This window comes from Neolamprologus brichardi, chromosome 7 (assembly GCF_056152115.1).
Source record: "Neolamprologus brichardi isolate AB-2024 chromosome 7, ASM5615211v1, whole genome shotgun sequence".
NCBI classification, from domain to species: Eukaryota; Metazoa; Chordata; class Actinopteri; order Cichliformes; family Cichlidae; genus Neolamprologus; species Neolamprologus brichardi.
In genome coordinates this window covers 57,956,257-57,980,703 of record NC_142110.1, presented here as the reverse complement: position 1 = coordinate 57,980,703, position 24,447 = coordinate 57,956,257, and the positions used below count along the sequence as shown (strand labels likewise).

General features: G+C 40.0%; 1 protein-coding gene across 1 annotated transcript in view; it reads right to left on the bottom strand.

Annotated features, from left to right (window-relative positions):
- Nucleotides 1-24,447, bottom strand: part of LOC102784471 (VPS10 domain-containing receptor SorCS2-like) — a 163,145-nt gene that overhangs the window by 8,967 nt on the left and 129,731 nt on the right. Inside the window, 11 exon segments of the mRNA XM_087842721.1 lie at nt 204-337; nt 736-922; nt 1,003-1,174; nt 1,280-1,399; nt 5,600-5,627; nt 5,630-5,729; nt 5,926-6,046; nt 10,801-10,908; nt 17,605-17,696; nt 17,883-17,959; nt 24,321-24,423. Of these exon segments, the coding sequence (XP_087698847.1) occupies nt 204-337; nt 736-922; nt 1,003-1,174; nt 1,280-1,399; nt 5,600-5,627; nt 5,630-5,729; nt 5,926-6,046; nt 10,801-10,908; nt 17,605-17,696; nt 17,883-17,959; nt 24,321-24,423 (1,242 nt within the window).

The window sequence follows — 24,447 nt, the reverse complement described above, 5'->3', positions numbered from 1 at the left end:
TCAGGCCTAAAGTGCTGGGGAGTGCTTCTCATGACACACTGTTTCTTCCTCTTAATCACCACTTTTCACGTTTCTGTTTGTACACCACTCTGTATTCAATCCTTAGTTACTTAGCTGAACTAATGCAATTTTAATGGAATTCCACTTATTTTACAGTTAGAAATGAATTTATAAATGAATGACAATTGAAGTTTTTCTTTTACCTGCATGCTGTCTCCTATCCACCAGTAAAAGACAGTCAGGTTGGCCTCACTGGGAAGGACAGTAGCAGTGAGATTGACCTCATGGTTTCTCCCAGCAATGGGAACCACTTCTAGGTGTACTTCCTGTAGAGGGGCTACAAGAAATGAAATTCTATTTAAATAATAAGAAAAGGTCAGACTCTACAGGCCTCAGCTACCATGTTAAATATTAAAGTTTGTGTCAGTAGAATTAGAACATTACTAACTGACAAATAAGAAGTGAAAAATGAAGTGAGATTCAGAACGGTCTCCAGCATATTTGGCAAAGCTAGACAGATCTGAGAGGAGCGAACCAATTGGCAAAAGATGATTTCGTCACGTTTTTTCCCTGCTAGGTATTAATAGGAATTCAGGACAAATGAGTATGGATGTTTGTGACAGGCAGTGTGAGCTTCAGTGATGAGACATCAGCAAAAACTCCACCTCCAAGAAAAAAAATACATTTTAGAGGCTGTCTAATTAAAAGACAAGGAAGTTCACCAGGAAACCCAACCTGTGACCTGGATGTACATGGTAGCCTCATCGTGTCCAGCCATATTCTCAGCCTTCACTTTGACCTTGTAAATGCCTGGATTTTCATAACGGTGCTGGATGGGTTCATCAGTCACAGTCAGGTTCTGGTAAATTGCCCGTACCCCATCACCAAGATCCACCTGATACTTGGTGCTGCTGGTGTCACCCTGTTAAAGAAAGATAATGTTCAACAAACTGAAACCGAATAAATGAGGAAAAAGCAAAAAGAAAACAACTTTTGTCCTACCTGCTCCTGGTGGACAGTGAATGTGATGTCATCCCCAGGTGCCACAGCCAGCATCTGCCCTTTTATGCCAACTCGTAATCCTTTAGGGGTGAGCAGGGGGCAGTTGTGCTTTTTAGAGCTCTGCTGCTTGTTTGGCTCCCCTTCACATGAGTTAGATATCATCTTCCTGTAGCTGAAACACAGCAGAGGACAGAGTGTGAAGTCAGGCGTGCACTCTTACTGTAAGCAAGATTAGAGAGTGAATAACAATGCTGGTAGGTGTGAACTTGAGACAGACCCAGTGCTGGACATGTAGGTCTGTCCTAGGTGGCAGTCTTCAGGTGGTGAATCTGGATCATACCAGAAGTCAGCAATGCAGCGGTCAGTTTCCATGTGTGATCGCTCGAATCCATAATCACTACAAAGACATTTCAGCATCATAAAAATTAATAACTGTTCACTAAGCAAGAAAGTTATGCTGGTCTGAGCAAATACTTGAAAAAGTAAAGGCCTCAAAGATAACACAGCATGAAGTACAGGGTGGGCCATTTATATGGATACACCGTAATAACATGGGAATGGTTGGTGATACTAAAGTCCTGTTTGTGGCACATTAGTATATGTGAGGGGGCAAACTCCTCAAGATGGGTGGTGACCATGGTGGCCATTTAGACGTCGGCCATCTTGGATACAACTTTTGTTTTTTCAATAGGAAGAGGGCCATGTGACGCATCAAACCATTGACTGTAGAAAACATGGACGACACGACAGCTCCCCAAAAATGAAGCCAAAACGTCTCTATCGCCCCCTGGTGTCTGGCTGCAGTATAGGTCATAAACCCCGCCTCCTCCATGTTAGCGGATGGGACTGGGGTCAGACTAAAATTAATTAATTCTCCTTAGATAATTTTTTTCCAAAGATTTTCTTTTGTTTTTAATAGTTCTCATCACGCTGATTGATGTTCAAGGGGTCTCCTTTCCCATAAGTTTGATTCTAATTCCTACCGCGGTGATGTTAAATTGGGGTGAAACGTCATCATAAGAGCTTTGACTGACAGCTGCAGTCACGGAGAAACTTGCGTATCTCTGTTCACGAATAGCAGATCGAGCGTTGGCTCTGAGAGGACGCCCAGCGTTTATGCTACGAAAACACGACCGAGTGTTTTAACCTGACAGCCTGAGGTGTTCTTCAGTAAACTGGACTATCCGACAGAAGGACCCGAGGCCCCGCTGCACTTTTTCGGTAAGTTAAACGTGTTTGTAAGCTAATCCGTAACTACCGTCCTTAGCTAACTCCTGAGACCTAGCTAGCTAAAATGAGCACTCGACTGTCAGGGTTCGTTTAGCTGTGCAGGTGAATGAATTTACTAAAGAAATCAAGAGAAACGCTCCGGGCTGCTCAAGTCACTAACAGTGTTGGGGAGTAACGGAATACATGTACCGCCGTTACGTATTTAAAATACAAAATATGAGTAACTGTATTCCGTTACAGTTACCGTTTAAAAAGGTGGTATTTAGAATACAGTTACTTTGTTGAAATAAATGGATTACACGGCGGTACTTCCCTGTTTCATATTGTCGCAGGTCAAGACTGTTTGGGTTTTTTTTGACAGCTACGGTCTGTCGTTCCAGGTGGCAGCGTTACGGTTGCCATGGTTACAGGGTGACGCTGTCTCTCTCTCTCTGTGTTTCCTGGGTGCCTTTTTGTTGTTGTTGTGCTAAGCTAATAGGCAGAATGCTACAGGCATAGCTCTAAAGAATGTAGTTTTCCTCCGAAACAATAAGTTCCGTTGGAGCAGCCTTTCAACGCCTCTCTCTGTCTCTCCAAGCAAACTTGACCCAGACAACAAAGTAAAGCTATTTTTCGGCTACGAGACCAACATATTGGTCAGAGGTCCCTTTACTATGGTTCGGAGCCGCGGACCTTCAGTAACAGTAATAAATCACAGCAATAGTACATTCACGTAGTTGTAAACAGCATGATAATATAAAAGTAATCCAAAGTATTCAGAATACGTTACTCTCATTGAGTAACGTAACGGAATACGTTACAGAATACATTTTGGGACATGTATTCTGTAATGGAATACATTTTAAAAGTAACCTTCCCAACACTGGTCACTAATTACTGTTACTGTACTTTTATTACAAGTATTATACTGTAAAAGCAACAGGCTGCACCCTGCTTCAGCTCCTGTGCAGAGCTGAATATTAAATATATGCAAACAACACCATGTTTTCAGTCTCTTGCCACATCTGTAAAGACAGTAACATTTTTTTTTTAAAAGCTTATACTTCAGTAGCTCTTCATTAATCAGGAACTATGGATTAAAGTACTGTAGTGTACTGTAATACTGAAAAAAATGTAAGAGAAGAACTTCAGATCCTGAGTGTGTGAGGACAGAAGAATCAGCTTTATTTCAATATTGAGGGATAAAATTTATATCTGAGTTTGTGATGATCTGTTGTCTTTGTGATTACAGGAGCTGCCCTCAGATTCAGACCTCAGCACCATCGAGTGACAGCAGACAGATCATCCAACATGTTCACATGTTAACTGCAAAATGAACTGATGAAAACAGTACAAAGGTTAAAGTATCACACGTGCTGTAGTGAAAGCTGCAGCTGTTTTATTGATAAAGTTAAAGACAAAAAAACAAAAGGATTAATCACTCATGTAACTGTGTCACTATATATCAGCATTAACAGGACCTCAGTTTGGTGTTTCACAAAGCTGCTGATCTCAGACCTGCACAGCTTCCGTTTTAAACACTTGATGTACTCAGCTGCATGAAGAGCATATGAGATTTTGTCTAACACAATTAAATAAAACCTGATGAAGGTCAAAGGTCGTCACTTGTATGTTGAACTTGTCATCTGGAATTTATTCCGTTTTTTTTTTTTTTTTTTTTTTTTTTTTTTACACAGTGTGTTATTTACCATAAAGTGATTCATTTTATGAGTTATTCATACCAGAGTAACCAGAGAGGATCACATATTTTTAAATATATAACTTTCTACAGGACTGAATATAATATCTTTATGTAAAAGTCCGGAGCCTCTGGGAGTATCTGAGTATTTATAACATTACACAAAGCAAAGGTCTCATCACAGTGTTGATGAAATGCTGGGTTTATCCATCTCCTGGGGCGGGCCTACAGAGGAGTGCTGAAGATTTCCCTGTGAGGGAGCTGCTGGTGAAGATCATGAGTCCTGCTTGATCCATGCCATGAGCTTCAGTCTTCCTGGTGTTTCTTAAATGATGCCTCTTACAGCGGGTCAACAGAACTTATGGCACAGGACAGCTGTGATGAAAGAAAGGGAAGAAGTTTCTCCAAACCTCTGGACCCAGGAAACCCAGCTTGGTCCTGATGGTCTCCCTCACTAGTTTCTCTCCAGGGTGAATGTAGCTGTTGATATAATATGATATACAATTAAAAATATAAATAATAAATAATATATATATTATTTATTTATTTTATTTATTTATTTTATATATAATATACAATTAAAAGAACAAATTAGACTACACTACTGAAACCTGCTGCTGTTTTTAAAGTCTCCATGTTACCAGGCTGTAGAGATTTAAACAGTTTTAGATCCATGACACTCACAGTCTTATGTTAAAATCTCAAAGGACAGCATTATATTTTTGATATTAACAGTAACTCTGGGCCTCTGTAGAGTGTGCAGCTGATCTCATCGCTGTCTAAAAATGGATAAAAAAAAAACATAAGTGTTGAAGACTATAAGAGTAGCAGGTGTGTAGCATCGCTAACTAGCTAGCAACAAGCCTCCAACACAGTGCGTATGCTAGCGGCTAATCTAACTAACGAATTAACAACAGAGTGATTTTAGAACTATAAGATGATAAGCTGTGTGTCTTTTTTATAACAGTGACATGGTTGTATTTACCTTAAATAAACGAGTCGTCAGTCGCGGTAAACCAGCAAAAAACTCGAGCAGCCGGGCTACGTAAAAAGTGTAGAGGGGCGTGTTTGCGGTCACGTCCAGCGGGTGTGTGGGCGGGAGCGTTACACAGTCGCTCCACCTCAAGTCACTACTGCGCAGACTCTGGCTCCAAATTTGCAAGATGGCAGCCTCCACAAGCGGGGTATTTTGGCTTCATTTTTGCACAATGTTAGGAGGTGGGGTCGCGTCGTCCATGTTTTCTACAGTCAATGCATCAAACTTATTGGTAATGTCACAAGAAAAACAATGGTGTGCTTGGTTTCAACGTAACCTTATTCTTTCATGAGTTATTTACAAGTTTCTCTTTGTTCACAGCCATTGACATGTCGAAGAGTTAACACGTGAGGAGCGGATCGAAATTGTGTGGCCGACCTCCAAATGGCCACCATGGTCACCACCCATCTTGAGGAGTTTGCCCCCTCACATATACTAATGTGCCACAAACAGAACTTTAATATCACCAACCATTCCCATGTTATTACGGTGTTTTCCATATAAATGGCCCACCCTGTAATGTGCACAGTGTCCTTTATTTGCATTTATAAACAATACATTTGCTTTTGTTTCCACATGTTATGCATTCTACTTTCAGATACAATAATAGAGGAAATATGATGTAATCTGAAATCAGTTCAGTGCATATTTACCAGTTGTAGTCTTTCTCAGTACACTTTGTTTGTTGGTCAGAGCTGATGTGTAGCTTTTTCCTTTTATGCAGAATGCAGTGTCCTTCCTCTTCCTGAACGTCCGCTCCTGGCCCATAATGCACTTTTCCTCCTAAGGGTGATAAAATCCATGTGCACACTCGGTAGCCACTTATATGTTTGTACAATCTGATACAACCAAACACAGCTCGAGAGCCGTGACCTTAGAAATAGATCATTTCACTTGGAAACTTCAAAAAGCTAGAATCTATAACACAGCTTAAATCATGTGAATGTGCTGCATCTCTGTGTGAGTCCGTGTGCATTACCTTCTGATCTGTAAACTGCCAGGAGTCATAATCAGACTCAGTGCACTGACGGGGAAAAGACTGCCTAAAGTCCACTTTCACCAGCTCCCAGTCTGACCTATAGCTGATGTGGCCAAACACACTGCAAGAAAACACACACACACACACACACGCAGTATAATGAAAAAAGCCTTTTTTTGTCGGCACAAAGGAAAGTCTGAACATCAGGCTTTTTTCATTTTTTAGCATCAACACCTGAATGGTAAAGACAGCATATTTCCTTAATGTTCTGCTTGTTTGATAAAACATTAACAACGTTCTTGCTTCTAGCTGTTTGTTAGATTCTTTCCTCTGTGTTTCCTCAGAGTCACTGAGTTGCACTCACTTACACACCTGACACAAACAGCAGCAACTTCATTAATTATTCTAAGACTGGTAATTCACAACATGTACTTTTCTAAAACACAGAGTGGCAGTTTTAAAATGTAAGTATTTATTTTACAGCATTATTGTGGCATTATTATTGTATGATGCAAGGGGCAACACTGAGATAATCTTTACCTAAACCATCTTGCAGCTTTACAAATGGATTGTATCTCTATTGGGAATGTAGCTCAAGTGATAAAGCCTTTTAGCAAAGTCACAGTTCCCCATCCTTTCCAGTAGATGGTGGTGTTCTACAGGAAATCACAGGTGATGCGCCATATTCCCATTACTAAACTCAGCTGTTTAATCTGTGTGTGTCTGTTAGAACATTTTTAAGCATACTGATGTGACTCAAATCAGTGACTCTGACATATGTTATTGGCTATCACTTTGTTGGAGTGCCGTGCAAGCAAGACTAATGTTGTCTTTACCAGCATCGTTAAAAGGTAGTGACAGATGTCTCGGCTGCAGATTCACATATGCTGATGTTCCACTTTTTACCTCTGTTGTTCTTCTTGCTCTAACTTGTTTGACTTGGTCAAATATGGATTATCCTGCTTCTTAAATTTGGAGGATTTTCAAAGCAATTGTCTGATTTTAAATTATTCCATGCTGTGTGGTACAGACTGTCAAAAAAGTTTGGATTTCAGTTTTGCTAAGGTAAAATTTGAAGTCTTATTTAGTAACAATTAGCAGGATCTGTGCTAATATTAGCTGATAGCTTACGAGATCACCCTCCTGATCAAATATGGTAACCTCTGACTCCAAAATAACGACATGGCAGCTGCCCAAAAATACTTGAGTCTTTAATCTAATAAGTAGCTACATACCATCCATCTTTGTATACAGTCTATGATCACAATACGCCAATTTCAAAATTCTGAAAACCACCTATGGAGGACAAGGAGAAGATCCTGCCTTAGTAATGTGGATGAACGCATGTTTAACATTTCCATCCGTGAGTCTTATCTAGATTTTGTAAACAACATTTTGCTGGGTCACTGCAAACCTTTCAGTGTAATTTATAAAAAAAAATGTTTATTGCTTTATTTGTGCATTAATTCCCACCAGCTGTGGAGTTAATTTAGTTATTTCTTTGTCTACTTTTGAATGGGCGCTCCAGAGCATTAACACTTCTGTTAGTGGACAAACAAGAGTCCAATCAGCTCAGTGAACACAAATCAAAACTCATTAACAGCTCCCTTTGTTAACCAAACAGAGCTAAGTAGGAGAAAACACATGTTTGTACATTGTTTTCAGGAGAGTTTTGTTGCAGAATGTGATTAGATACAAACCAGTGATGTGGTTTTCTATTATGTTTCTTACAAGTGGTTTAGAAGCAGCAGAATGAGGTGATTTCATGATCTCACAAAGCAGTATGTGCAGTAGAAACCCCCCTGTGCTGTCCTGATATTTGACTGGGTGTTATTAGTATGAGTGGTGGACGAGCTCTACTCCCCACCTGTCCTTGGTGCTAAGTCACTGTTCAAAGACTTCATTACGGGATGGCAGCCTCCGCCATCAAAAATCGAAACTCCGTGGCAAGGAAATAGACCCTGGCTAATCTATCAGACATGAGCTGCCCTCAACACCCTTCCTTGGCCGCCGACCCTATCTCGCTGGAGTCAGCTGGATGGCACATATATATATGTGTGTATGTGTGTGTGCGTGTGTGCGTATGAGTGTGCCTCAGCCCAGAGGCTGTGTGCCTGACATATCTGATAATGGTGAGTGAGCTTGAATGTTCGATCTCTCCTCCTCGTGTGTGTGTGCCTGCGCGTGTATCTGTGCGTGTGTGTGACAATCTCTTTGCCCTTCTCAGCAGATTACTGCTAGGAGTGAGTCTTATCTGTGTGCCAAGGTCTGGGGTCTAAGATGATGTGACAAGTGTCACTCCTGCTAACTTAGAGATGGAGAGATTTGGAGAGAGTGAGAGAGAGCGAGAGAGAGAGAGCGAGAGAGAGCAAGAGAAGACAGACTTTACGCCTAAAAAGATATGAACGCCTGACATCTGCACCTAAAGCTACCTGCAGTTGATATTCAGTACTCATAGAGTGAGAAGCCAAAGAAATCAAGAACTGTAGTTGTACCAGTTTTCAAGAACAAAAGAGTTATAGTAATTACAGACTGATGAAGATGATACCGATAAGCTATGAATCTGTTGATGGTAGATGTAATATTTTCTTTGACAGTGCTGATCAGGAAGTACAGAAAAGGTCAGAAGGTTTTGCAAAATGTTTTTGAGGATTTCGAGAAACAATATGATAGGTTGCCAAGAACTATGCTACAGCATTAGGAAGTCAGGATTGGCAGAAAAGTACGTGAGGCTAGGACATGAATGAGGACAGTGAGACAGGTGGAATTACAAACAGGTACTGGCTCTGACCCCCTTCTTGTTTACAACAGTGATAGACAAGCTGACAGATGCAATCAGGCAGGAGTCTTTGTGGATAAAGATGTTCACAGTTAACACTGTGATTGTGTAGGGAGGAGTAGGTGGGAGAGCCTGGAAAGGTGGAGGGATACGTTGGAGAGAAGAGGAGTGAAAGTCAGAAGAAGCAATGTGAATGAGAAAGTCTGACAATACAAGGAGCAGAGGTAGTGAAGATGGACAGTTTCAACTAATATGAGGCTGATGCTCAGATTTTTGTTGGGAGAGACCAAATGGACAGTATTAGAAATTAGTATATTAGAGAGACAGCTCAGGTTGAGTACTTTGAAGACAATGTTAGAGAGGCAAATAATGAGATAGTAAAGAGTTTGGAGAAATAATATATGCATTATATGTATAATATATATATATAATGCTGTATATCAAGCTGCCAGGCAGAAGAAAATAAGAGCGACCACAGAGGAGGTCCATGGACCTAGTGAAGGAGGACAAGCAGAGGGTTAGTGTAAAAGATGAGGATGCAGGGGATGTGGTGAGACAGAGGAAGGTGATTAGGCTGTGTTAAAGTGTAAAGGTTCCAGGCATTGGTTTAGCTCACTGGGATGAGCAGGCGGCCACAGGCCGTTTGGCTGAGAGTGGCAAATCCGAATCTGAAGCCGACCCTTGTTCATACAATACTGTCTTTCAAGCCGTATATAAAGAAATGAGGGCTTATGGCTCAAGACTTATGCACAGCACCGTAGACGCTAACTAAGCTGCCTGTACTGCTGTACTAGTCTAAGCCTGCTCAGGATGTGTTCACAAATACTTAGCAGACTATAGGAGTAATATGTCAGCAGGTGAGTATGTAGGGGTCCTCTGTCCCCATCATTCTCTGCTTTAATGTGAAACTGAAGAGAAACTAGGTGCCCCTCTCCAAAAAGGGGGACTGCTTTATTGGAAAAGAAAAATGAGCTCCTTTAAATGTACTCTATTACCCGGTAGACCTTTCAGACAACTTATTAAAAACGTATACGAGTACAGGAAGAGTTAAGGGTACAATAAAAGGTAAATTGTAGGAGATGTATTTAAATTCTTCTCCACAACGCTGAATAGATATGGAATATGAGAGAATATATTGTCAGCTACATAAATGAAAGTTAGAATTTGTATTTTTTTTTTTTTTTTTTTTTTTTTTTTTTTTTTTTTTAAAAAGGCACCTAAAATTTCAGACCCTTTTCAGTTAATTTAACTGAACAGTGTGTTTTATCTCTGTGAAGGTTCTCAGTCATCCAGGTCATCGTAGTCAAAGGATGAGCGTCAAAGAAAAGCGTCTGGACTTCTTTAAGTTACTTGAAGACGTTTCACCTCTCATCCGAGAAGCTTCTTCAGTTCTAAGGTCAAATGGTGGAGAGTCCCAGATATAAACCTGGTGGGAGTGTCCCCCCACAGAGGGACAAAAGGACCCCCTGATGATCCTCTAATCGCCTGAGCCAAGGTGTGGAACTGGGTGTGGGTCCCAATCAGCTGTCCATCTGCATCTTAAGGATAAAGGACACTCTTTCGAGGATGCCAATGTTCACATTTTGGACAGAGAGGACAGATGGTTTGAAAGAGGAGTGAAAGAAGCCATCTATGTCCACTGTGAGCGACCATCTTTGAACAGAGGCGGTGGTTTACGACACCAACTCTCTGCCATCTATAATCCAGTTTTGAGATCCCTTCCCAGATGCCTTAACGCCCACTCACACCCTGGGCCATCTGACCTCAGGAATTCGCATGATAAGGTGGGGCCAGGTTTCACAATGAACTCACCCGAAACTCTGGCTGATTGGGACCCTCACCCAGTTCCACACCTTGGCTCAGGCGATTAGAGGATCATCAGGGGGTCCTTTTGTCCCTCTGTGGGGGGAGACTCCCACCAGGTTTATATCTGGGACTCCCCACCATTTGACCTTAGAACTGAAGAAGCTTCTCGGATGAGAGGCGAAACGTCTTCAAGTAACTTAAAGAAGTCCAGACGCTTTTCTTTGCAAGCTCCTTTGACCAGTGTGTTTTATCATTCTGGCAGAAGCACTGAAATTGAAATTTTCACTCACGTCATGACCAGGGTCTCATCTCCTGGCTCACTCAGAAGTCCATCGACGAACACAGAGGTGCTTGTAAAGTTGTGAATGTTCCACGTCCGTCCTTCATCAATACTGAACCTGAGGGAAAGGATGAAGTGTTCAGAATCACCAAGACAGAAGCAGAGACTCATGAAACTGTATTCAGATATAACAAAAGAGCCTTGCCCTGATGTCAGCAAATGAAATCTTAAATAACAATCAAAACACTAGAAATCAACATTAGACTTATCATTTGGTACTTCTAATGTTGATTTCATTTGGTACTTAATGAATTTAGATTGTGTTGCCCTTTATACTGTCTGTGCGTGATTAGCACAACTAGCTAAATGCTGAATACCTAGTGGATCACAGAAAACTGGTGTATCCACTTCATGGTGTAAATTCAGTTTATTTTCAGTACAGTTTCTCACATTGTCCCTCTGTTTGGTTCAGAAAGCTATCAGACGTTAAGGTAACTTTTTTAGCTCATAGCTAGCTTGTAGCTATTGTTTGCCATTGTTTACGGGCCTGGAAGACTCACTGAAATTATTAGGTTTTTAAACCAACTGCAATATGGATACAATTATTTATCAGATACTAAATTTTATTTACCGTTAGAATCAATACAGAGCACATGTACTGTTTTATATTTGAAATGTAGCTCTGTTAAAACATTTCTGAATTAAAGTATTATTGTCTTTTGAGATAAAACAACATTACATATGTGTAATTTATTTTTGAAAGTAATCCCATAAAACTTTGGCAAAGCCATGGAAATATGGTTATGATCGACTACCTAACATTCATATTAGTTAAACAATACTTTGTTTGCAGAGTCTTGACATGTTTTCTATGTGGGATAACTGGATACTGCACACATTCTTACCAACAAAATGCTTATTTTATAATGTCTGAAATCTCTTGGACAAGAATTTTGGAATGGCTTAAGAAACACAAGGCAAAAAGTGGATTGCAAAATGTTTGATATTCTAAACATGGGAGCAGCTAGGTGCTTTCCATAGCTATGGTCTTTCACCAGAATTATCTTAGTGAGATAATAAGGTGGCTGTAGCTTAGGAGGCAGAGCAGATCATCTGCTAGTCAGAAGGTTGGTTCTTTAATCCAAGGCTGCCAGACAAGATACTGAATCACACAATGAGTGAGGAGTTTGAACTTTAGATTAAAAAAAAAAACAACCCAAAAGCTTATGCAGTAGAAAACTGTTCAATTTAAAACTGGTTAATATGAGATGAGGGTGTACCTTTTGATTTCCTTCATGTTCACTTCAATTCGATTTTATCTATATAGGGTTATAGACAACAATAGTTGCCTCAAGGCATGCCATGTTGTAAAAACCCTACAATAATAGATACCCCCTCATAAGCAAACTCTTGTGACAGTGGGACAGAAAACGAAATTTTTAACATAATGAAATATACGTTTACAACAGATATTTTTAGTAGGTTAAATGAAACATCATTCGAAAGTCATGGAAATTCATTGGTAAAAATTTGTATAAGAACTGTGTAATTTGTTTTTTAAAACTATGTAGTGCGAAAATGCACATACATAACAAAGTTGGATCACTGAAGTTGTATATACATAGAAAATTGACAAAATACAGCATTCATTGCTAATTAAGTGCTTTTTTTTAAAAATGCTTTTAGTCATAATGAGATCCTTTTTTGTGAAACTCAAGTGTCTGTTATTCAAGTTTTCTTTAGTCCTGTCTAAAATGAGGTTTGTGAAGCAAGCAAGAAGAGCCATCTGCCCAGCTTTATTCACTGTGCCGACAACTCCTGCCGTCAACAGTGGCAGCAGTACTGAATAAGTGTGACTGTGTGATGGAGAGGGATCAATGTTGAATCGAGCAGTGTGTGGCTCGCTCTGCGGGCTGTGTTTTAACGATGTCCTAACAAGGAGTGCAATAAGATAATCACTGGGTAAACAGGCACTGTGAAAGAAAAACAGAATGGATATACAAAGCCATCAAAGCTAGGCCTTGCTAGGCCTTTTTATGCGTCAAACAAAGGGTTCTCTAATCTAACAGTGTTTGAAACCACTTTCCAAAGGCAGAATCAGTTACGTCTTGAGCCTTTGATGAATTGATGAACCAAGGAGTGCTGAGGTGTGAATGTAAGCAGGCTATGAATTTCACTCAGACTCTGTCCCTTCATTTCTACTCACGACTTCTTGTAACATCTGTACAACCAAGCGCAACATCATGAAAGACTTCTGACAGTCCAAGTTTTATTATCTACAGGACAAAGACACTAATGGGCACCACCAAGAGAGTTCTTGGCATTAGAACAAGAAAGCAGAATAAAACTGCCAAGGGGACGGTTCGTCCAAATTCCTTGCCTCCGAGTTTGGTCATTTGGATTAACTATAAAAACATTTGCCCTTCAAAGTGATCAGACAGCAGATCACAGGTAATTCGAGGCATGCTGAGACCCTAAAAGTCTTTCACCAGAATGATTTTGTCATTTATTAGTAATAATGGTATGAGTGATATGGATGAGTGAATAGTAAATGAGGCGCTAAAGGCTCTTTTAGACTTTGGTTCATTTGACCGAGGAAAGAAAAAAGACATTCTTATCTAACAAAACACATAGTTACATAAAATGAGACATAACGCAGTGGCTAGACCAGTTTTAGTGCCATCATCCTGCATGATCAGTACTTATCATAGTAACTAAATATGATATATGCAAATAGCATGAACTGCTTTTTGTCAGCTTTCTATACGTATAAATACAATCCCCTAAAGACCATGGAAACTTTGACCAGATGGCAACTGATGATGGACTCGTTGAGCAATAATGCCTTTTTTTTTTTCTTTTAGAGTTATACTTTATATAATAAAGAGCTTTCATTATATCTGTGTGGCCTGGCTTAACCTCACAGAGACAAAGAAGCAAAGCTGATAAAAAACAATGGGTAGAAAGGAGAAAGACCCTCTACTCTCCTGGCAGAGGTCCGAAAGATCTTCTAGGAATCACTCAACCATCCATATCTGTTGCTCTCTAAGACTCTCAGTGTAAGTTACCACACCACCTTACCCCAGTAAGAAGAAAACCTCTTTTATTGTACAGAAAATCCAGGGTTAACCCTGAAGTTACCCGAATAAGTGAAAATTCTGCTCCCTCATTCACCAAACTAATTAATTAATAACTAATTAATTATCTCGTTTCCATCTTTTAGTAACCAGAGGTTTCCTCCTGTTAAAAGGGAATTTTCCTTTCTACTGTTGCCAAAGTGCTTGCTCATAGGAGGTGATATATTTGGGTTTTTCTCTGTATGTATTATTATAGGGTCCACCTTACAATATAAAGCATCTTGAGGCGACTGTTGTTGTGATTAGCATTGGTTGTAGAGATAATGCTGTAATCAGAGAGATTAGCTAGGCAAACTTATAATTACTTCTTATGTCACACTCCAACGTTTATGCCATTCCTTGAGTGCTATAAAGAAATCAAAATCAAGAGCAGTCATAAATCTTAAATGTACATAACATTCCTATACAGGCAGTGTACTAGGGAGGCATCTCATTTCTCAGCCTGCTGCCTTTTCATAATTAGCTGATATGAATGCCTTGTGAGAGCTACAGAGTGTAAAAAAAAAAAAACTCCTTCAAGTTTGAGTGAGTGTATGAGGAGCTGGGGAATTATCGGAAATGATTTGAGGGAGTGTGTGTGTGTGCAGTCACTTATAAAAGTCGAGATGCACTCTTCAAGTGTCTGTGAAATGGCATGGCTTTGATGCACACAGTTGTAGCTATCTTACTTAGCTTGGGAACATGGTGTAATCATTTTGGAGAGTCAAAGGCACTACAGAATCTGGGAACAAGTCATATTTTCGGGATTTGGAAAGATAGTATGGAGTGTATACATTTGGAGGACTTTGTAAAGAAGCATTTCAGGTCAAGAACAGTTCTTAATATACAAGTACTGACAACCTACCCAGTCCTCCACCTATACTTGTTTACTAATATGTTTTTCCTTTTCTTGCCATTATACACTTTTTTGTCATCTTTGCTTGCTGTGTGTGATAGGTTAAACCAGGCCACAGACTTACTGAAAGCTCTTTAATATAAAAGGAATACATTACCCCTAAAAGAAAAAAACAATCACATTACTTCCCTAATGTGAAGTAAAATAAAATATATTCCAGTTTTTACGACTAATGACTACCTTCTAAAGCAGTTAATAGGTTCACATTAAACTATGAACTCTAATACCAAGGTTCAAAAGAAAACGTACTAAGATTAAAAAAAAAAACAATGGGACTGGACAAAATCATAATGTTGTCTCTCACATGTACACAGAAGAAATACTTATCCTCAAGAGTTTCACTTCTAGGTAAAAAAGGTTAATAATAAATCTTAATAGTGACGCTTATAAATACAACTTACACTTTCCAATACATCACTGTTCAGAATGCCAGATGACATACAAAGTAGAAAAGACACCATTCAAAGGCTGACCACGAACTGCAGTGTCCCAGGTTTTAGGATCATTTTTCAGGGTGCACTGGATATGCAATTTATAGCACAGCAAAGTACTGTGGATATAGAGAAAGGCTGCATACTAATGTATAACGGCTAAAAATGTGTTTTGTGTGTGGTATAAAAATGTTGTCGTTGATAATTCTTCATAATGCAATCAGTAATTTTGTTTATAAAGGGCAGTATTTTCCAACTTTTTGGACCCACAGCACATATTTCACATTAGAAAAACCACACCACCAAACAAAAATGTAACAAAAAACATATTGATAATTTTCTCATGCGCACCAGGTATAGCGGAATTGGCTTGGTTTATCCTCAGTATACCTTTTTACTTTCTTCTGACCACTACTCAAACATTGATATAGGCGTTCTTATATATGCAGCTAGCATGCTGAAAAGGCAAGTGTTTTTAGTTGTCTCTGGGTCTCTGTTCTCCATACCTCATGAACACCTAATATGCATTACATGCATTACACCAAGTCAGCAAAATATTCAGATTCTCCACATTTCCAGGGCATTGAAAAGTGGAATGCTGTCAAAGCTGTTTGCCTTTCTGAATAATGCACAATCACCCCTTTGATATCTGGGTTTAGGCTATAGGAACGTGGGCCTGTCACTCCAAACTCTCCAGATGTTTACACCTGAAAAGAACCCCTTGCTGTCACTTTTAAATACAGTAGCCAACTTTAATTTTCTAACTTGTAGGGTTAATCATTTGCAGGGGCAATATTTTTACTTCAACCACATAACAAAGTATTTTTCAGAGCCTAAACCTAACCAGGTGTAGTGTTACTTGGACTATCAACAAAATATGAATAAAAACCAAAGCAAGCAAAGTTTAAATACACAGCTACAAAAAGGATACAAAATAAGATGTACTGCACTAATCCACTAATGCCAGTGCTGCTTCATCTATTATTCATGCGCACGATATTTCAGCATTCAAGGCACATATGCAAAGGGTATATCTGGCACCTCTTTAAAGACATTCGTATCAGAATGTCAACAGGTTGGCAGTAACTGATGCTTTGGGAGGGATCACCTAAAATAATATAGGAATAAAACCAAACTTTCATGGAAACAAGTCTCAACTACAAAAAAGAAAGGAATAACCTTTAGACCTTTATTATAACATTGCTAGTTAATATGGTTAAGTGGCATGCATTATTTTTCCATTGAAGGTATGATTGATTATAATAAACTAGTTTGCAAAGAGTAAACTTTGTTGACTGTGTTTGTGATTTGGCACTATACCAATAAAACTTAAAATTGGAAAATTGAACAATAATGTTTAGTGTGTGGCTCTCACTCTTAGTACTATTACATAGACGTGAAAGTGAGAATTTTGGGGGGTCATGGAATTCATTTCTGACTCCAGAACAAACTATACAATAGGAGTGAGTTTTGGAAGTAAGAAATATCAGATTACATTATGGTGATTTTACATAATGAAGTGGTAATAATGAACATTCACACTTCTATTACTTAAGAAGTTCCCTTTTTACCCAAGCCAAAGTGAGGGAAGAATGTCAAGGACTCTGTTCCTATCCGAAAAGTCATTTGATTTAAATTTGTGATAAATGCTTTTCTTTTTTTTCCTGAGCACTTTCTTATCTATGCGCCCTCATTATTTGATCCTTATTTATTAAGGTCAGTGAGATATTATCTTGCTGAGGTAGAAACTGTATTTGTGGACTAAGGGGAAGGAGAGAGAATCGTTTTAAAAAATTCAAGGTACCGTACCAGAAATCGAAACTTTTTCAAAATCTACAAGTATGCAATTATACTAAGCAACAATTATATAAGAAATGCACCCAAAACATAATACTTTGGAGGGGATGTTACATTTTCAAAAACAGTATAAACATCTCAATTCAAAGTCTGTATAACAATGATCGCATGGCATTTTGAACATCCACTGACTGACTCTACATTGGAGTTAGTGTTTCTTTACTGTTACTCATTTTTACTTTTGTCTCCCGTTGATTTAACATTTCCTTGATTACTTAGTTTTTTTTCCCATTTTGTCAGTCATGCATATAAAACTAGGGCTACAATTAAAAGCATACTTATTGATTGACTGTCACGGGCTTCTAACGGATGATCACTGCTATCAGTGAATTTCAGAATAAATCATTCCATTAATTTTCATTATATTGATTATAACTGATTTTGGTGACACTAAAAGCCTTTAATAAGAAGCCAATCATGAAAAAAATCCCACTCCATTAAACAATATCTTACAGCAGCAGCAGCAGTAAGCATTACTGTCTTTGTAATCTTACTTGAGTATCTTGAGGGGAATCGAGGTATCTTTGATGGCAACGATGACACCACCGTGGTCCAGATACAGGATATGATGCTCCTCCTCAAACACCTTTCAAAAGCAACATGTTTAGAAATAACAAAAGGCATGACAGTCACAGGCTAATAAACAATTTGAAATGATAGATATAATATACTTTATCCTCTCAGATTCTCCTCAGTGGAAAGCTGAAATGGTGAGGTCAGAATGGGAAGAGTGAAGCAGTATAAAAGAAGAATTAAAAGAGAGGATGTGTACCTGTCTCCACGTCTTTCCGCAGTCTGAAGAGATATACATTTCTTCCTTATACTCTACTAGCTTGGAACCCAGGTTACCTGAAGGCACAATGAGGAATGGAGAATTTTATCAGGCATGAAGTGACCCTTCATGTGGGGCAGGCAACACTAACGGATTCAAACTGTGTTAGGGATGCTAGAAAGGGAATAACTGAAGAGACAAAGTCACAAAGGTTGAGCACTCCTCTTGAGAACTTTTTATTGCTGTGTGTGGTTTTTGTTTGTTTGTTTTTTACATTTGGCCAAAAGGAGAGAATATGTTTGAATTCTGAATCTGCCAAAATTAGCTAAGATATAAAAAATGATTTATCTCTTTCTCTGATCAAAGCTGGAGGGGTATATTTGAATATTGGAATAGATTTTCTGATTTAGTAAAGTTACGCTTTAAACCCAAATATCTTAAGGGTTTAGAGTTTGTACTTCTTTTGTAAATTAAAATGTAGTTACAATGTGTGTGCTTCAGTAACACATCACTAACTTTAATAACTTCTTTGGTAATGTTGTTGCTATAAAGTTTCCAGACAACCAGTGAAGACCCCAACAGGTTATACAGACGTATGATGTATGTCTTGTGAAAAATTAATTTAGCCAATGAAGATGTCACCCACTGGTTTCTGGACTAATTCGGAAGGTTAAAGGTTAGTTTTTGGTTATTTTTTTCAGATATCAGTGGAAGAGTGCTGGAGAAGTGGGCAGCCCTGGTACCTCCTAAATAAGAGTCCACTTATTTAGGAGCCAGGTTAAGGCAGGTACTTAAGGGGCCAGGATGTCTCCTTCTCCAGGCCTCTGTCATCTTCCCCCAACCTATGAGGATCATACACGATTCCAGTAAGGACCCGAGGTGGTATAACGTAGGCTATGGTTGTAGGGCCATACACAGTCCAAAATCAACCAGAATCAGGTTTGCCTCGGGAATTTGGTTGAAGCATGGTGGGTGAGTATTAAGTGTGTGAATGGGAATGTGCAAATGTATCCCATAGTACCACTTAAATTAAATATAAGTGCAAAACAATGACTACAACTATGCCTTCCAGTATGCATCCACTGATTCTAAGTACAGATTGGACAGAATAATAAGTTAGTGGGGCAATATCTGATGGTGTGCTCTGAATGCTGATGTGAGGTCATGTGATACTGTAGAGAGGGACACTTGTGTTGGTGAAGAGAACACCAGTTGCTGGTGGTGAAGAGCTGCTGGGAAATGGCTTTTCAGGCAGCCCATTACAAACCCGTACCTGGCCTGTAAACTATGAAAAGAATAGGCCTGATTTTACTGGCCGGGCATTTGGAGGGATGTGTGCTAGTGTTGCCTATCCTGTCCTGAATGCCAGCTGGTTAATCCAGTGGCTATGCCAAAATCACCTCACCACCTCCTAACCCTCATGGAAGTCCCAGTCAAGTGTATTATTATGAACTTCATGGTGCCATTTCACCAGAGTGCACATTTATATTATTTTGTGCTATTTTTGGTGGATTATGCTACTCCACTATGTTGCTATGAGGGATGTGGCATGGCCACTCACTGTTTCAGGTCATCTTCTGCATCAGAATCAGAGCAGGGTACACTGTTCGTATCACACAAGGTAAGAGCTTTATTACAGGGGACCAAGTCAATTCAAATGAAATTATTCTGCTCTACATAAATAGACAAGAGCCTATTTAGGTCACACATATTCCCAAGTGGGGAATGTTTATTATGAAGTTGTGTGAACTGACAGAGGCAGAGCAACTTAGATTTACCACTTCAACTTCCTAAAAGCATGGAAGAAGGCGAAGCTTGTGTCTCTGGTGAGCTAGGTGAACGTGCTTCCCTGTGATAACCATCTCTCACCGGCTGAGAGTGCATATATAGCTAAGTTGCAACTGAGCTATATCTGATGCGTTTTTTTCTCTGGGGCCAGGTTGCACTAACCTCATAAAGTATATTTTGGTAACTTTCCCAAGGCTGTCAGTTCAGTTACAACCCTATAGGCTGCAAAAACACCAAAGCAAAATGGTTCTCAAAGAATTGAAGGCAATGCTGGAGATGGGGGCATATAAGAGTCACTCAGTTTCTGATATAGTCCCATTGTTCTTGTTGTGGTTGTCTAAGGGTGGTCCTAGCTGGAGAGCATGGCACACCTTGATGCAGCTCAGTGTCCTGCGGTAACTGTGGGCAGGGATAGCTCAGTAGGTAGAGTGGTGGCCCCATGATCGGAAGGTCGGGGGTTCGATTCCCCTGGACAGCTACCCTGAGGTACCCCTGAGCAAGGTACCGTCCCTACACACTGCTCGCCGGGCACCCAATGGCTGCCCACTGCTTCACTGAGTGAATGGGTGAATGCAGAGAGGAATTTCCCCACAGGGATCAATAAAGTACACTTTCTTTCTTTTCTATATAAATAAAATTCAATTCAAAAACTATACTGTGTGTCTTTGTTTCTGTGAGAGTTTTTCTTTTTTTTAAGCAGAAATGGGCTCAAAAGTATGACTTAAATGGCTTGTTTTCTCTTTTTCACAAACAGACACAGGCAGCTTACTCACTGACTTAATTTCATTTTCAAGCCTTTTTTGCTTTCTGTCAGCAATGCCCCCACAAAGACAAATATAGTAAAGTATCCAATAAATAAAATTGCTGGCAGTTCAGTAAACTCCACCTTGTGTAAAAGTCCCCAGGCATGAAGCAGTGTGGCAGCAGTTTTATACTCCACCACTGCACAGACAGAAAGGAGCAGCCAAAGCTTTTCCCTATTTTAGTGTATTTTTTCTCTGGAGGAAAGGGGTTTTCTTGCCTAACCATGCAAACTCTTTACATAAATACTGTGCAAAAATCTTGAGCCACACCTTATTTCTTTATATTTTGATAGGAAAATGGGAAATGTGTTCAGTTGTAACAAACTTTATTCACCTTTATTCTTCAGCACAGCCCGTACTCTCTTAGGCAAGCTTTCTTTTTGTCATTCCTTTAAGTTGTCTTCAGGAATAGTTCTCCTTGATTCTTGAAGGACATTCCAAAGATCCTTTTGAGATAGTGGCTGCTTTTTCTCTGTTCTCTGCTAAGATGACCCCACACTGATTCAATTACATTGAGATCTTAGCACTGGGGAGGCCAATACATGACTGGTAACGTTTCATTGTGGTTTTTTTATAATTAGGTATGTTTTTACTGCATTGGCAGTTTGTTTGGAATCATTGTTACACTGAACAATATAGCCATCTGTGATGGTTTGGTACTGAATTTCAGTCAGTGGTGTTGGAGATCTTGTCAAACCTGATGAACTTATGAATACAGAAAACACTTGTCAGATTTCGATCTGGCTTGCAATATCAAAAGTGCCTGGAAAGCAATTGGCTAATGGCTAATGGCCAATCATTTTTCAGCCCGATAATTATCCCAAACCCACTTCCAATGCTGTAAAAATATACCTGGATAGAAAAACGCACAGTTGAACACTATCACACATGGAACCCAGAACTTAAAATTACTGAAGCAGTGTGGGAAAGGAAAAAAAAGGCAGCTAACATCCTTGGAGAGTTTAGGCTGTGCTGAAGAATAAAGGTGGTCATCTCGAATCTTGACTTTCAAGCTAGACACAATTGTACAAACTCTGGGTTTTGCCTTTTACATTATATTTACATGATATTGTATTTGTACAGGTTTCAACAGATCGCTACATTGGCAAATGAAGACTCAAGACTTTTCCATTGAATGGATGGCATAGATAGACTTTTCCATCTCACTGTATATTAGGGGCTTGCTATTGTACTGCTTCCATGTCACTCTACCCATCCTCCTCATTCACACCAGCCCTTTGCATGACCTCCTTCACAGCATCAGCGAATCTTCTCTTTGATCTTCTTCTCTTCCTCCTGCCTGGCAGACCCATATTTAATATTCTTTGTCCAGTATATCCACTATCCCTCCTCTGCACATGTCCAAACCATCTCAGCCTTGGCTCTCTGTCTTTGTCAACCTGAGCTGTCCCTCTGATACACCGATCTACTCTGATATACCATAAGTTTTGGGCTATAAGGCGCTACTTTTTGCACAAGCTTTGAACCCTGCGGCTTGTAGTCAGGTGCGGCTTTTCTATGGATCATGATTTTTGTGATATTGTAAGACGATTGTTTTGGTTGTTCCGCTGTTGTACAGCACTACGTTGCCTGGCGGAAGGGCATGTGATCAGACACACAAGAGTACAAGGGTACAAGAGTGGTACGCTGGTCACATGTCCGTCCGCCAGGCAACGTAGTGCCGTATGAAGTAGCACGAAAAACAAACTTGATTAGCAAGGCTCTCAGCGAGGGAAATAGAGCTGCTGCACGTACCCTTGGTATAAACGATTCAATGGTGAGACGCTGGAAACGCCAGTGTAACAAACTAGCTCAGTCCAAAAAGACGAAAAAAGCTTTCAGAGGAAATAAGAGCAGATGGCTTAAACTTGAAGACTGTATTAAAGACTGGGTGAACACACAGAGAGCAAACGGGCGAGGTGTTTCAACTGTGCAGATCTGACTAAAAGCCAAAACACTCGCCAACGAAATTAAGATTTCAGAGGAGGGCCATCCTGGTGTCACAGATTTATGAAATGAAAAGGACTGTCCATCAGGGCGACTGTGTGTCAGCAACTCCCTCCCGACTACGCAGAGAAAATAACAAACTTCCGCAAATTCACACTAAGAAATAAAAACAAATGTATTCCATCGGACCGGATGAGATCATAAACATGGATGAAGTGCCGTTGACGTTTGACCTGTTAATAAGCAAGGTGAATCAACCATCACGGTGAGAACCACTGGCCATGAGAGAACAAATTTCATTTGTGTGCTGGTCTGCACAGCATCAGGGTTTAAACTTCTGTCAATGGTGATTTTTAAGTGAATGACTATGCCAATAGAAGAGATCCCGAGCGGCATCTCTGTTAAAGTCAACAAGAAAAGGTGGATGGTGGAAAGCGTAATGAAGGAGTGGCTGCAAGAGTGCTATGGGAAGCGACCTGGAGGATACTTTCGCCAAAAAAAGCGTTGCTTGTTTTGGACAGCATGAGGGCCCATATCACAGATTCTGTGAAAGCAGCCATTAAGAGCACAAACTCGATTCCAGCTGTGATTCCTGGAGGCACAATGAAGCACCTGCAGCCACTCGACACAAGTGTGAATCGTGCGTTCAAAGTAGCACTACGCGTTCAGTGGGAGGCGTGGATGATGAGCGGCGATAAATCATTCACCAAAACTGGTTGCATGCGAAGAGCAAGTTTTGCCCAAGGCTGTCAATGGATTCTGACAGCGTGGAGAAGTGTGAAAACAACCACGATCACCAACAGATTTTGAAGGGCTGGACTGCTGCGTGATGGAGAGGGAAACACCGCCATGGCCCTTCAGAGGGTGTTCAACTCCAACACTGACAACGAGGATTTCTTTGGTTTTGAAAGCGACAACGAAGGAGAGAAGCGGAGAGTGGATGACGAAGCCATCCTAAGCCTGTTCGTTTCCGACACTGGAGAAGAGGACTTTGGTGGTTTTAGTGCGCAGGAAGAAGAGAAAGATGGTGGTGAATGACTGACTCTTCTTCTTGTTAAAGCCGTGTTACTGCACCTGAGCCTAAAAGGTAGGCCGAATCTATTTTTCTGGTGTGCTGTAGGTTATTGTTATACACTACATTTGTTACTCGTTTATAAAGCACAGTACATGTTTCGTACTTGTAATTACCTGTACTTGTATATATACGTAAAAAGTTGTGCAAATATGTACCGGTAACTTGTTTTTCAAAATATTAAGGGATGTGTTCCCAAACAGCCATCTCTTTCCTGACAATCCCCTTTGTGCATATTCTCTTACATATGGTAAGTAAACATTAAAACACCTGTGCCTTTCAGTCAGGTGCGGCTAATGTATGTACAAAACAGAATTTTCCCCTGATTTTAGCTTGTGCGGCTAATATTCAGGTGCGCTTTGTAGTCCGGAAAATACAGTACTCATTTCTAATCTTGTTTATCCTGGTTACTCTCAATGAAAATCTCTTACCTGCTCCCTACTCTCACTATAGATCAAAATGTTGTCTTCAAAAATCGTAGTCCACAGAGACTCCTGCCAGACCCCAACCTGACTCAGACCTCAATCACCACAGAAAACAAGAAGGGGCACACATCTAATCCTGGATTTAATACCACAGCCACCTTGAACCCCTCTGTAATTCCTATGACACATTTTGCCATTGTTTTGCTGTTCTCATACATCTCCTGCACCACCCTCACATACTTCTCTGCAAATCCCAACTTCCTCTCAGCACCCTATACACTTTCTCTAAATCTACAAAGACACAGCCAACCCCTCTAGAAAACTCAAGAAACAAAATAAATAAAGTGAAAACCAGAGGAGGAAGCTCATAAAAAAATACATAAATAAAAATAGGTTTACTTACCAGCACCCATAATAAGACCTGGAGCAGAGTCTTTGGTGTGGACAGTCCCAGACACATAGGGGTTGTCTGCCCAGCGCAAGTGGAGGTGGAGGTGACAGTCCGGCTGCAGAGGAGACACATGTAGAAA